Source organism: Festucalex cinctus, chromosome 8 (genome assembly GCF_051991245.1).
Source record: "Festucalex cinctus isolate MCC-2025b chromosome 8, RoL_Fcin_1.0, whole genome shotgun sequence".
NCBI classification, from domain to species: Eukaryota; Metazoa; Chordata; class Actinopteri; order Syngnathiformes; family Syngnathidae; genus Festucalex; species Festucalex cinctus.
The window spans coordinates 7,161,588-7,175,139 of record NC_135418.1 but is presented as its reverse complement, the minus strand read 5'-3'; the positions used below and the strand labels follow the sequence as shown (position 1 = coordinate 7,175,139).

General features: G+C 38.4%; 1 protein-coding gene across 16 annotated transcripts in view; it reads left to right on the top strand.

Moving 5' to 3' along the window:
- Nucleotides 1-13,552, top strand: part of plekha6 (pleckstrin homology domain containing, family A member 6) — a 118,458-nt gene that overhangs the window by 50,841 nt on the left and 54,065 nt on the right. For all 16 annotated transcript variants that reach the window (XM_077530550.1, XM_077530549.1, XM_077530562.1 and 13 more), the window contains exons 3-5: nucleotides 2,720-2,834; nucleotides 4,900-5,004; nucleotides 5,926-5,998. In XM_077530550.1, coding sequence (XP_077386676.1) covers nucleotides 2,720-2,834; nucleotides 4,900-5,004; nucleotides 5,926-5,998 — 293 coding nt within the window. The remainder of the gene's footprint in view (nucleotides 1-2,719; nucleotides 2,835-4,899; nucleotides 5,005-5,925; nucleotides 5,999-13,552) is intronic.

The window sequence follows — 13,552 nt, the reverse complement described above, 5'->3', positions numbered from 1 at the left end:
TGTCGTTAGAAGACGACGGCACGGCTACGTTCTTCGATTCTTTCGGATTCCCACCGGATTTTCATTATTACCCCGAGAGTATAAACCGTTTCTTAAAAAAACATTCCGACCGGATCTTCCACCACGACCGTCAATTACAGCACGAACTCTCGACAGTATGCGGTCAGCATTGTGTTTATTATTTATCGGCCCGAGGATGTGGCGAATCTTACCGTGAGGTTTTAACCCATTATTATGACGATGTTGTTACGAATGATATTATGGTTGCAACGTACGTAGAAAGTCGGAGGATGTTTCCCAGAACGATGTGCGGCGGTCAAATTTCATGTTGTTTAGATATATTTAAAAAAAATGTCAATGCTCATGATGTCTTTTTCAAATTTTTTATTCAATAAAATTCATATACAAAAGATACAAAAGATGCGAGTGGGTGTGTTTATTCTTCTTTTCACGACGAAAGGTATAAAATTAATAATCCTCCCATTTGATGATATTCTGCTTCCTCTTGCGCTTCCTTTTACCACCGGAAATTACGTCCTCGTCACCATGCTTAAAAATAGATTCGTTTTTTATTAATCTTAAACGCTCTCTGGCTTGAGGGTTCGATACTACAGTCTCGGGTATATTATGCTCCGATATTAGTTGCAAGAATTCCGTCCAACCCAGTAACCCTCGTTCGTTGATCTTCTTTCCGTTTACAATAAGATGTCTGACTAAATCTGTCATATGCGAGCCTCTGACGGGTTTACCGTTAGAGATAAACTCCCCCCGCTGATTCCATGCCTTTTCTTCACGAGACGATATTTTTCTTAAAACATATTCACCGTTTTTGCGATGACGTTGCGGAATAGTTTGTAATATTTCACCCCATTCATCCGTACTCGTCTTGACACTTCCCCCCGGCTCTCCCCCCGCCCCCTCGTTCATCTTTTCCGGTCTTCCTCCTTCACGTTCAAAAACCCCCCGCGGATTAGGAACTGTCAAAGCCACCGGAACCAACTCACGATCTCTTTGTTTAAGCAGTCCTAAATACCGTTGCAATAGAGTTTGATATCTTCTTAGTTTTTCATATTGTGTTATAGAACGATCGTCTAATAACTCTCTCATTCTAACGTCCAAATCATCCTGTGCCGTCTCCCGAATATTGGGTGTGGGTTTGCTTAAACGTTCCAGTTGGTGCGGGGTAACTAAATACATTTTCTGAGCTGTTTTCAAACTCATGTTTTATTTGTTTACTAGACCGGTGACGATACTGCCTAGGACAGGTGCAAAAGCGGCCAGTAGAGGGAGTATGAAACCACCTTTTTGAACTAGAGTTATACGCTTCTTTCTGAGACTGTTTTTTTTATCGGCTAATATCCGAATAAACTTCTTTCGTCTCTTCAACTTCTTATATTGAGAGGGGTTTAGAGGAATATGACCTTTTAAGAGATTTAATGCAATCTCGCAGAGCGCTTTCACTAAGGCTTTGGGGGCTTGTTTGAGAATTTGTTTACGTTTGCGAGGGAGGGCATTAAACAATAATTTAAGAAGCGGGGCGTTTTTTTTTAAAAGTTTTGACATCTTACGAGCTTTTGGGTAAATATACTGCTGGCCACTCCCCGTGTAACACACCGGTTCTCAATCTAAATCGATCTGGCGACGAGGGGGTGAGATCTACCAATAAATACCCATGAGCGTTTTTTGTGGCGTCCTCATAACATTCCAAAAAGTACTTTTTACGCGTGGGGTAGATTTGATTGGCCAAAACACTCGCCTGTAATTTATCGCGAGGGTTTTTAAACAGTATAATGTAATTACTGTTTAAGCTGATTGTTCTGCTATACTTCCCTTGGTGGAAAATGTTTTGAGTGAGTAATATGACGCTCATTCTTCGATGATGTCTGTATTGGGTAAAAATGTTTACCACTTCCGGGTGATCGCTCGCCTCGAAGATGACGTCATCCAAGATGATCAGGTGCGAAAGATGGACTGGAAAGAGAGATTCGTCCTCAAAGCTTTCAGGGAGACCTTTTACAAACTTTATCTTTTTATTCAGTTTTTTTTCAAGTTCATCATACATTTCCTGATAAGAATTATAAATCCAAACGATATTCTCAGGAGGCGACTTCATGACATGCTCACAATTTTCCAAAATACTTTTCACAAAATAAGTCTGTCATCAATCATTTTTGACAGGAGCTGGCTTCCGGCCTCTGATTGGTTGAGAAGGTGGCAAATGGGTAGGGGCTTAATTCAAAATAACGGCTTCTGATTGGCTAAGAAAGCGGAAGGGGGCGGGGCTTACTTCAAAGGGCTAGGATATGAATGGTTTTATTGGGGGGGGCAATAAAGTTTTATTGGGGGGTGCAATAAATCATTGTTTTATTGGGGTCATAAATCACTTTTTGACATTTGCTGAAGTATACCTATATATGACAGTGACATTTATTATGAACATGCCTCATATGAAAAAACAAAACAAAACCAAAAACCTCTCTAAGGCTTGACCATGAGTCACATTTTTGAGATCCCAGCAAACAAAAAAGGATTTGTGGCGGTGCCCTTAGGCAAGGCATGCGCCAGTTGCAAATGCCAATACTTGGACTGACATCTCTCCTCAGTTGTGAAAACATTCTCATCATAAATGAATCGTTCAACTTCAGATGATACTGCAAACTATGTGAAAAATATGAGGCAACGTTACACCTCAGAATCATTGATTTTTTGTCTCTGTCAGGAGCTGTGACTTGATGATGAAAGGGAAAGTAAACACGACAGCTGAGAAGATCAATCACGCTAAAAGTACAAACATGGTGTCAGAAGCGTCTCAAGAAGTCCAGCCTTGTGTACGGGTAAGAACTACACATTCCTATAAAGTCCACTCAAACTATACACCCTAAAAGCAAATATAGTTTTTTTTTTAATTTATTTTTTGCTTTTTCACAGTGTGACCATACCTTTAGAGGCGAGGTTACTGTAAAATTCTTGAGAATGACACATTTTCGTATATTACATGCGGGTGAAATATTTTTTAGAACACACTCGTGGGCTACTCATGTTGTCCTTGGGGCTAACTGGTACATGCTGATAACTGTGCATGTTTTTTTTCTTAAGGTCAATGCAAAGTCTGTGTAACTGTGTCTCTTTCATATTACCTCCCTCTGTACCCCTTCGCTTCTATGCGTAACTGCTGCAGAAAACAACTCCGCAAACAGCCAATAATATTGTTCCCTCCTTAGATGAGAAGAGGTCATTACCCATGACAGCCAGCATTAGTAGTAATGTGTAACCATGGTAAACAGTCAATCCGGTAATCGCCCCCCTAGTTGTATAAATGGTGATGTTGAGCAAGTCTTGAGTTAAAAAGTATTCCTGTATTGCCGTCTGGAGAACTCACTATTATACAAAATATGATGTGGGGAAGTCATATTTGTTTTCATTTACGGCAATTTTTTTTCCTGGCACGACCAGTTTTGGGACAAATCCGCTCATGAAGCTGTCATGATTCATGTTGAATAGCGAAAACTATGTTATTGTATATACATTTGTAACATTGGCTATTATTGATCATACTGGAATGAAAGTAGACCTTTTTTACAACCTCTAAGTACCATCTATACAGCGTCTATACAATTGGACGAGTTTTCCCTCGCTGTTTTAGCAAAAAATAAATAAAAATACAAATTTTGAAGATGTTACGGAAAATATTACTATTAAATAAAATTTATATGATTGTCTTATTTGATTCATCATTTATGTGAAATAATGTTGGGTGCTGCGTGTGAAGCAGTGTCAACCATGGAATTCTATTTCACCCAGCTTGTGCAATTTCATTCATAGACCGAAAGAATCAACTTTTATGCTAAAATAACCTCACTTATTTACATACTAATTGTCCTAAGCAGTGTGGATAATATGAATTCTGAATGTGCCTTGGAACTTGACAGGAAAAAAAAAATTGTTTAAATTAAGAAGCAAAATGAAAATTTTCGTAGTGGTGTAGTAGCCTATTTTGTATTATCTTTGTACTTATCGTTCTCAACTATCTTTTTTTTTTTTTTTTTTGTGAATGGGAATGGTGGATTAAAGTGGTTTGCATGACTCTTCTAAATCACAGTTCTGAGGTTTGAATCTCGGTTTCAAATGTTATGGTAAATAATTATTTAACACGTATTAGCAAAACATGCATATACTTTATTGTGGACACTTGCATTTTCTTTAATAGTGGGCCTTTCGCTTTTTGTACATGAAGTTGTAACAGTCTGACCTCGGCAGATAAGCACGTTCAACACAGAAGTACCTCTTTCCTTTTAGAAAGCTCTCCTTCCTGTCTAACTCACCTCCCTAAACCTCACCAGGCTGCATAAGAATTCCCATGATCATTTCCTGTGCACTCTTTCACAGACCACTACCTTGTCTAGACTGCTCTGTAAGACTTGTGTATATTTGAAGCTTCAAACATAAAGAAACCAAAAAGACCAATTTTTTTCCAGACTGTTTTATTGATCTCGCCTAACTACTGAAAATTCTACAACACAACCTTCCTTTATGGGTTTTGCCTGTTCTGTGTTCTGGCCGGTCTGCAGGCACTTCATCTTGCATCCACATAAAGGAAAAAAAACAAACAAACATGAAATGATTACCTTAAATTGCCCAGGTGTGAATGTGAGTGTGAATGGCTGTTTGTTTGTCTAGGGGTGTCCTGCGATTGGCTCGCCACCAGTCCAGGGCGGACCCTGCCAGTCGCTTGAAGTCAATTCGGATAGGCTCCCCCTCACCCTCAACCCAAATTATAACAATACATGGATGCAATCAGTCGTCAAATTGCATACTCACTCACCATCCTCCAGGACATGCTACGGCACCCTTGCTATACTGTATAACACTCATGGCATTTCGTCTTCACGTGACTTGCAGACTTCCCGAACGCCAAGAAAGGCAGCTACATTTGGGAAGCGCTCCAACTCCATGCGTAGGAATCCTAAAGCAGAAGTCAGCAAAGCAGGATGGCTGTACAAGCAGGTACATCATTCAATCACCAATCCATTAAAGCCTGTCCCTACAGAGAATTTGTCAAAAGGTTGAGCATTTGCTCTTTGGGGTTATTATAATATTAAGTATGTCTTATGCTGTTTTCTCACCAAAAGCGGGGGCAGGCATTTCGGCGGCACGTTTGCATTGTAGTCAATCGAGTTTGCGCACAACGGAGCGAAAGTGCGTGGGACGGCGCGAAGTACACGTTTCACGCGCTGGGACGCGATGCGCAGCAGCGAAATTCCGCACATTCGTGACGAAAATCCGCACAATCACATATTCGCCAAAGTTAAAAAAAATTGAACTTTTTTCATTTTCGCCTCGCGGCAGCCAATCTGCTTCGAGTGCGGGCTACGTCACACACAATATCCTCTCTATTGTCACCCCAAACGCAACAACACGCCAGCCGGGACAGAAGGGTGAGCAAAGAAGTAGCATTCAAGTGCTGGGAAATCTGTTTGATTGTGATTGAACTGTACCGCAATGTTTATCATCCATGTCAAAGCTATTTTTAGCACGAATGCCGGCCGACCGATTGCCACTAAAAAAGCAAAAGTGCTATCACATTCCTCAAAAAAGGAGAATATAGTACCACGGATGTTTAGTCCCAGGAAAGAAGTGAGGTAGTTCACGTGCTCACTTTGGTTGACTCGCTAAAGTGCTCCACTTCCTTGTTCACCAAGGGACACGCCTCCTCCGCTCCGGTGCGCACGAAAGCGCGGATAAGCAGCAATCGTTCCAAAAACACTCTACGCGGTGAAACGCTCTTGAAGGTAGCGCTCCAGTTCGCTTTTCGGATTTGGTGAGAACGCAGCTTTAAACAGATTAGACAGTACATTTGTACCACAATGTCAACGTTTACCAAATAGTTTGATCTGTTATAATCATAATAATGTGTGTCCCCACCAGGCAAGTAGTGGAGTGAAGCAGTGGAACAAGAGGTGGTTTGTCCTCTCTGACAGATGTCTCTTCTACTATAAAGGTCTGTGCTCCTGGTTTTCAAGTTTAAAATTCATTCTTAATGATATTTAGTTGGCCAATGGTGATTTTATTTGGAGCCAGCAGGAAAGCTAATACAGTGGTACCTCTACTTACGAATGTCCCTTCATATGAAATTTTCAGGTCACGAAACTCCTCAACAGGAAAATATTGCCTCTTGTTACGAAAGAAGTTTCATATTACGAAAGGTAAAAATACAGTATGGGCTGCGACTCGCAGCTCCCAGAGTTTCCTGAATGCAACATACTTACATCTGCTCTGCCATTGGCTATTACTGGCATCTTCCAGGCATCCCATTGGCTAAGAGGGACCTGTACCGTATGTGACCATAGATACAGAATAGAATGTGTCTATGTAGCGTCCATTGTCATTCGCCCCTCGGGCCATGAGGTGTTCAGATAGTTTTACGTAAATGTATCCACTAACAGCCGATGCATTTATGCAAAAATTCATACAACTGGTGATTGATAAAGGCTACGTTGCACAGTAAGTTTTTAATTGCGATGAGACGGGCCTTTTTTGGCCGTACCTGAAGTTTCCATCAAGTTTCTGAATTTGTTGAAAAGAATCACCCAGAAAAAGTGTTCACCAGTCGGGCGGTCACTCACTAAGATGATGTTTGCCTTGGACATTTTCAAAGGAGTGTTAAAAAAAAAAAAAAAAAAAAAAAAAAAAAACATCGTTGGATCAGTTCTTTACAAAATACCAGGCGAAAAACACTTCTGATAGAGAAGATGAACCAAAAAAGGGAAAAAAAAAAACCCAATGAGGACAGCTTAAAACCCCTGGGCATTATCTTATTTTGAAATGACTTGGTCAGAACCATCAAAAAGCCGAAAACCGGTCACAATAACGATTAAATAAGGGTTAAAGTTAAAAAGGTAAATGACCATCATTTTTATTCTTTACGCCATGGGGTGTCCAAACTTTTTCCTTTGAGGGCCGCATACAGAATAATCCAAGGATGCTAGGGCCATTTTGAAAGTGGCTTTATTAATCACGCTAAAACTAATAAGTCGGTTAATGATGTACTATAGTTTAGCAAGTCATTTTTAAACAGTACAGTTTGGAATTTTTCTTGATTTTGCACCAGCTGTATCCCACAAGAATAGATCCGCCCCATCTCTGAACCAATATCCACATTCAATATCCAATTAGTAGTAATAGTGGAGTAGTCGGTAATAAAATGACAAATTTTAAATCACTTGGGGATCTTAGTTAATCATTAATGTGATGTGTTCACAAATTAGACCTTGACACAGACAGCGGAACATGGAGGAAAACAGTTTTGCTTCTGCAACTGAAATCACTGACTTAATTAATTAAATTACAAAAAGAAATATTTCTGTTTTAGATTTAAATAGTTTGCATATCGAGAAATACAGGCTGTGTCCAAAGTAATTTTTTGTATATGCTGAGGGCCGTTAATAAATAGATGGTGGGCCACAAATGGCCCCCGGGCCGTAGTTTGGACACCACTGCTTTACTCTATTCTCTGTTTTCTACATTATGCACAACTCTCATTTGTTGTGCAATAATCTATTTGTAACATGTATTTGTTACATGTTTTGATGCATTTTATGCTTTATAAAACATTTATGTCTGAATTTTGGGAGGCTTGGAACGGATGAGCCATTTTACATGTAAATTGCTGCTTGTTTTATGATTTTTTCATTATACGACGACGGGTCTGGAACGGATTAAATTCGTAAATCGAGGTACCACTGTAACTTGTCACCTTTTTTTTTTCTCACCTGAGCAATCAATACAATGGAAGCCCATTCCCGCCAGTTAAAAAAAAAAGAAAGAAAGAAAAAAGGGAGGCTTTTTTTTTTTTTTTTTTTTTTTTTTTTTTATGCTGTCAGAATTCACCAAAAAAATCTATCAGACAGCAAAGTTTGAAACAGTTATGAAGACCATGTCACACAAAGTCGACTTTATTAAATTATTGTACAATTGTACTTGGCAACATGTATTATAATGATTTGATTTGTGGTGTTATAGACCTATATGCGATAATAGCCCATCACGTTGAAGCAAGGTTGCACAAACTGGATGGGTGACCAACGGTCTTTTCCGATTGCCATTACGCTCATTTTGGTTGATGCGCCTGCATCGACACCACGTAAAAATGGCCTGAAATTTGAATCCGTGTGTGGTTGAATCCGATGGAGGGCTTGCGCTTGCCGCATGGTATGGATACCCATTCCCGCTTTAATAAAGTCGACTTTGAGATTCTCGGTGAGTGTGACGTGGTCTTCATTACTGTTTCAAACTTTGCTCGCCACTGGAGGGCACAACGTGCTGCGTGGAAGTCTGATGTATTTTTATTTTTTTTTTACCACTGGCGGATTGTGATGGCATAAAAAACACAAGCAAAATCAATAAATAAATAAACAAATAAATAAATTCCACTGGCGGATTCTTAAAAAAAAAAAAAAAAACACTGGTGGTTTGTGACAGTGTGTATTTTATTTTTATTTTTTAAATTAAAAAATATATTTAAAAAATTCCTCCACTGGCCTCTGACAGTGAAAAAAGCAACTCCCTTTTTTTTTTTTTTTTTTTACTGGCAGGAATGAGCTTCCATACAATACATACTGGAGTGAATGCGTAATTGTTATTTTCATAGTGACAGCCATATGAATCACTGGATGTGAAGTCCAACAAGTACACTTCATTCATTACTTAAAAGTACAATGATAGAGTTTTAAAATGTGGCACTCTATAAATGATCAACTGAAATAGGTCAATTGCTTGAACTGGGTTACCTGTCAGTGTAAAGTACCTTCATAAAATGTGTCATAAAAGTCATAAAATGTGAATTCTACACTGGAAAATACAACAATTTGCTAATAAGTTAATTTTTTCTTAATCTAGGATGCATGTTCCAAAAGTGATAAAAAAGAATCCCGTGTTAATAATGTTCTACCAGCGTACATACAACGAGTTTAGCGTTTGTAAATGGAAATGTGTAAAGTCATGAGGGGCTTCCATGCAGACTAATGGGTCACTGAGCTAACATGGCTCTGATCCGCACAATAGTAGCTTTTTCTCAATAATGGCTGCAAAACACACGCAATTGCCATTTGAATACAAAAACAGGGAAACTAAAGCGGTGATTTCGATGAATACACAGAGACCACGCTGTCATTAGTTGATGGAAGAGTGAGCTGTGTCTATTGTGTGTATGTGAGGGACGTTCCACTCATGAGTGAGATTCGCAGATTCTGATTTCGATATTGATCACATGGTTTAACTGCACTTTTTCATTTTTTATTTTAGAGCTGCTCATTAATATATAGATTAGGGATGGGACGGCACACGGGATTAGAAAGGCACGAGATCTGTCGTCCCTGCAAAGTATGAGGTGTTTTTTTTTTGTTGTTATCAGTTTATTTAGCCTACACTGTCAGGAAGACAGTCACAGTCACAGCAACACTTGTTCATGACCAGTGTTGCCACAGTTACCTTGAAAAAGTAACTTAGTTACTTTACTGATTACTTGGTTTTAAAAGTAACTAAATTGCGTTACTGATTACTTGATTTTAAAAGTAACTAAGTTAGATTAAAAGTTACTTTTTTAGTTACTTTCAGCAGCTGCCGATAACACCATCTCAACATAAAAATAATGCAGTAGAAACGGAGTTCCAAATACTTTATTGAAAGTGCATTTTTAACATGAAAATAAAGTTTTTTTTTATGAAAAACAAAATAGGCAGTCTTTCTTGACTTCTTGTAACGTAAATACTTTTTATAAAACAAAAAATAAAAATCTATCCAGGTTGAAAATGAAAATCCCCTAAATTCCACTATTGTTTGTTTGTTCCGCTATTCCAGTGTGTACACATGTATCAGTTAAAATATTTATTAGTAGTTATTGACAGTTATAATTGTTTTTTGGTTTGTTTGTTTTTTCTCTTCAAAATAAGGATCAGGAAAACAAAAGGTTGATAATTTAATGTTAAATATAAATATTTAACCTTTAGACAGACACCAACACAATTAAACAGAATATTTGCACATTGTGAAGTATTTCAGAAACATAAATTTAAGACATGAAATAAACCTACCGTCCAGCCAAAAGAAATATGAAGCCACCTTATGGAACAATAAATCTATCAAACACATTTTAACCACTTAATATATGCAAAAATATTTCCAAAAGTTCATTTCCCTTTTTAATCAACATTTTTTCTATTTAACAATTGTTTTTTCTTTTGTCATCACTTTCATTTTTGGTTAATGTATGACATCTTTTTTTGTTTTTTTAATCTGAGACACGATGATGACCACAGAATCACTACTGTTTATATTTTGTTTTTTGGGCTGTCGTAATCGCGGGCACGTCTCAGTTCTCCTATCTGCTGCTCATGCTAGTTGTAGACATTGACAGGGAGCCACAAACTGAGAAATGAGATACTTGCAGTGTGCTTTTAGCTTAGCTGGTGTGTTGGTTGTGGGACATACCTGTGTTGTTTGAATCCATGCATTGGATCGTCACGGGAGTTATTCTTTTTGGCTCGCGCGCAGTACCAACGCCGGCCCGGGACATACAAGTGCACCGAGAGGACTCGATAGCCATGGGAAATACAGAGATGTACGGCACCGGCTTCTGCTAACTGTCTCCATTTGTATGTTGTCACTCGTTGCGCGCGCGCGCGCCGTGTCGCGAGCACGGAAACACGGAAGTAGCTTGAATGGTGATGCTACTGAAATGTAAACAAAACAAGTAGAGCACGGCGCAGAACTCTTGCTATTGTTATGAAAACCATAAAGCCTCACTCGCAACCGATACGGTCGTTTAGCTCCCCTTGACGAACGATGGTTCGGTCGAATCGTTTTTTTGTTCCACCCCTACTGAAAACGTAACTTGTCTGACGTCACTCCCCCTGGCGAGAGGGCGGAGACGACCTCATCCCATAATGCTTCACGGACCAGTTGAGGATGGAAATAAATTATTTTTTTTACCACTTTTATGGTCCATAATGCACACTTTTTTTGTTGTGTTGTGTGCCTGTTGGTTAATAAAACTAGTAGTAAAAGTATCATCACTTTTGTTTTGAATGTGCAAACCATTCATGACCAGACCATGGCTGAATTCAGTGTGGTGATCAATGACTTCTGCCTCATCTTCGTAGTTAGCAGTAGTTGTTTGTGACTGTTACGACAGTGAGATAGTTTGCATTCTTCATGAAAAATGTGGAGTAACGCATTGATTCTCTGGACAGTAACTTTAATCAGACTACTTTGTAGAATAAAGTAACGCGTTTAGACTATTAGTTACTTTAGAAAGCAACTTTTTTGAGTAACGCGTTACTAAGTAACGCGTTACCGGCAACACTGTTCATGATGGTAACATGCGGTGCAAAGACCAACTTCAAAATAAGCCTGAAAAACCAATGGACAACATTGCATTGGTACGCAATACGCACTTATTTTGAAGTTGTTCCCGGCAGCGTTTTGCCTCGTAACGATGACTTGACCGGTTGCTGACGTCAGCAACACGTCGTCGCCTTGAAATTAAGTTTGATCGATAATTACGGATACCAAAAATAATTGCGCTTACATTGTATCATATGGCGGATGTTGCCAGCATTTGCAGTTCCAGCACCTCTAATGCTAATGCAGCTAGCGTCAATAATGTTAATGAGACTAGCGCCGCTCAGGACGTGCAAGGGCTGTTGGATTACATTTGAAAGGCGTAAATGAGGGGTGCCCAAGTTCGTTCCTCGAGAGCCCGTGCCAGCCTGTTTTCCATGTGTTCCTCCTTCAGCGCAGCTGAATCTAATGATCAGCTAATCAACAAACTTTGCAGAAGCCTGAAAACGATCCTGACCATGAATCAGGTGTGTTATAGTGCAGAGAAACATGGAAAACTGGCTGGATAGGGGCTCTCGAGGACCAAACTTGGCCACCCCTGGTAAATGATTCTACGCATTTTGATGCTGACAGCCTGACACACTTGACGTGTTGATCACGTTTAACAAATCAGGCTTACTCAACTTTGCTGATTTAGCCGGCAAAAAAGTTGACTATCTAAAAATGAAAACCAGTTGGTTATTATTAAGTAACGTGTTTTTTTTTTTACTTTTATATTAATAATTTATAATATAATTTTGCTTTTTCAGCAAAAAAAAAAAAAATAATAATCTGAATATTCGATTTTCAGTAGGATACCCGAATACCAAAATATTCAATAGCTGCATCCCTAAAAATATTCAGTAAAAATAAAGATCTCAGCTGCATCTGTTATTGTATGGCAGCAGGCCAGCAGCATTTGAAAAATGAGCCTGGAACAAAAGTGACTCTCCTGCTTATGTTTACATTTGCACTTGAGAGCTAGAGATTTTCTTGCAGTCTGCTCAATAAAAAAAAAAAAACAGACCAATTTGAAAAAGCATTTCACAATATATATATATTACAAATTATACAAATTTTGCACAAATCTCATCTTGTGGGATTTGCGTCTTGTCCCGTGTCTATTTAAGATTATTTTAATAATTGATGAATCCGATTTAAAAAAAAAAATAATAATACAAAAAATAAAAAACATCCAAAATTCCATCGATTTACTACGCAAAAAATGGGACATTCTTTCAACTTAATGGTTCATGAAATGCTCAAACATATGATTCAATTGGTGGTTGCATGATTAAAGAGAAAGTAGTCGAATTGTTTTAGCAATGTTGTTGTTTGTTTGTTTTTAAGTAATGGGCACGATCATAAACTCCCTTTGAACTTTAATCTGTTTATCTGTTTATCCACATTACTAATTTGAGTCTCTTAGGATTGTTTTAAGGTAGATAAAACAACAACAACAAAAACAATAGGTTTTGTGATTATTTCACCAAGTTGTAATTGCAATCTGTTCAAGCTTATTAGTTCTATCTGCTCTATACTTTGTCCAACTCCTGTGCTTTTGGATTCTCTCTTCATTCTGACCACGTCTTTTTGTTCCCTGCCTCTGCTCTGCGTGTCCCAGCTGTATTTTGCAAAAGAAGGCCTGCTGAGAGGGAGCAATGGAAGCAGTAATGTGGCCAGTGCAATGTAGCAATGTGATAGGTAGCTATGCCAGCAAAGACCAAACCTCAAAGAATGGGCAAAAGAAAAGCACTTTTGTGGTCTCTGTTGTGATTTATAAAGCTGCCTCTGCCCCTCGTCTAAAGCACACTGGTTTAGTTAGTGCCTCTATGTGTGTGTGTTTACACATCTACTTAGCCAACAGTGATGTTTCATTCCATTTGAGTCCTGCCTGCATTGGGTGATGTCAACAAATTAGTCGATTGGAGACAAATCATTCTATTGCATCTGCACTTAAAACTGTATTATAGACATTCCCTTTATCCATGTCTTATGATAGCTAATATATATATATATATATATATATATATATATATATATATATATATATATATATATATATATATATATATATATATATATATATATATATATATATATATATATATTTGTTTTTGTTGTTATGTTTGTTTTTTGTGTTTCTGGAAAGTGCTTTGTGACAGCTCAGGCTTTT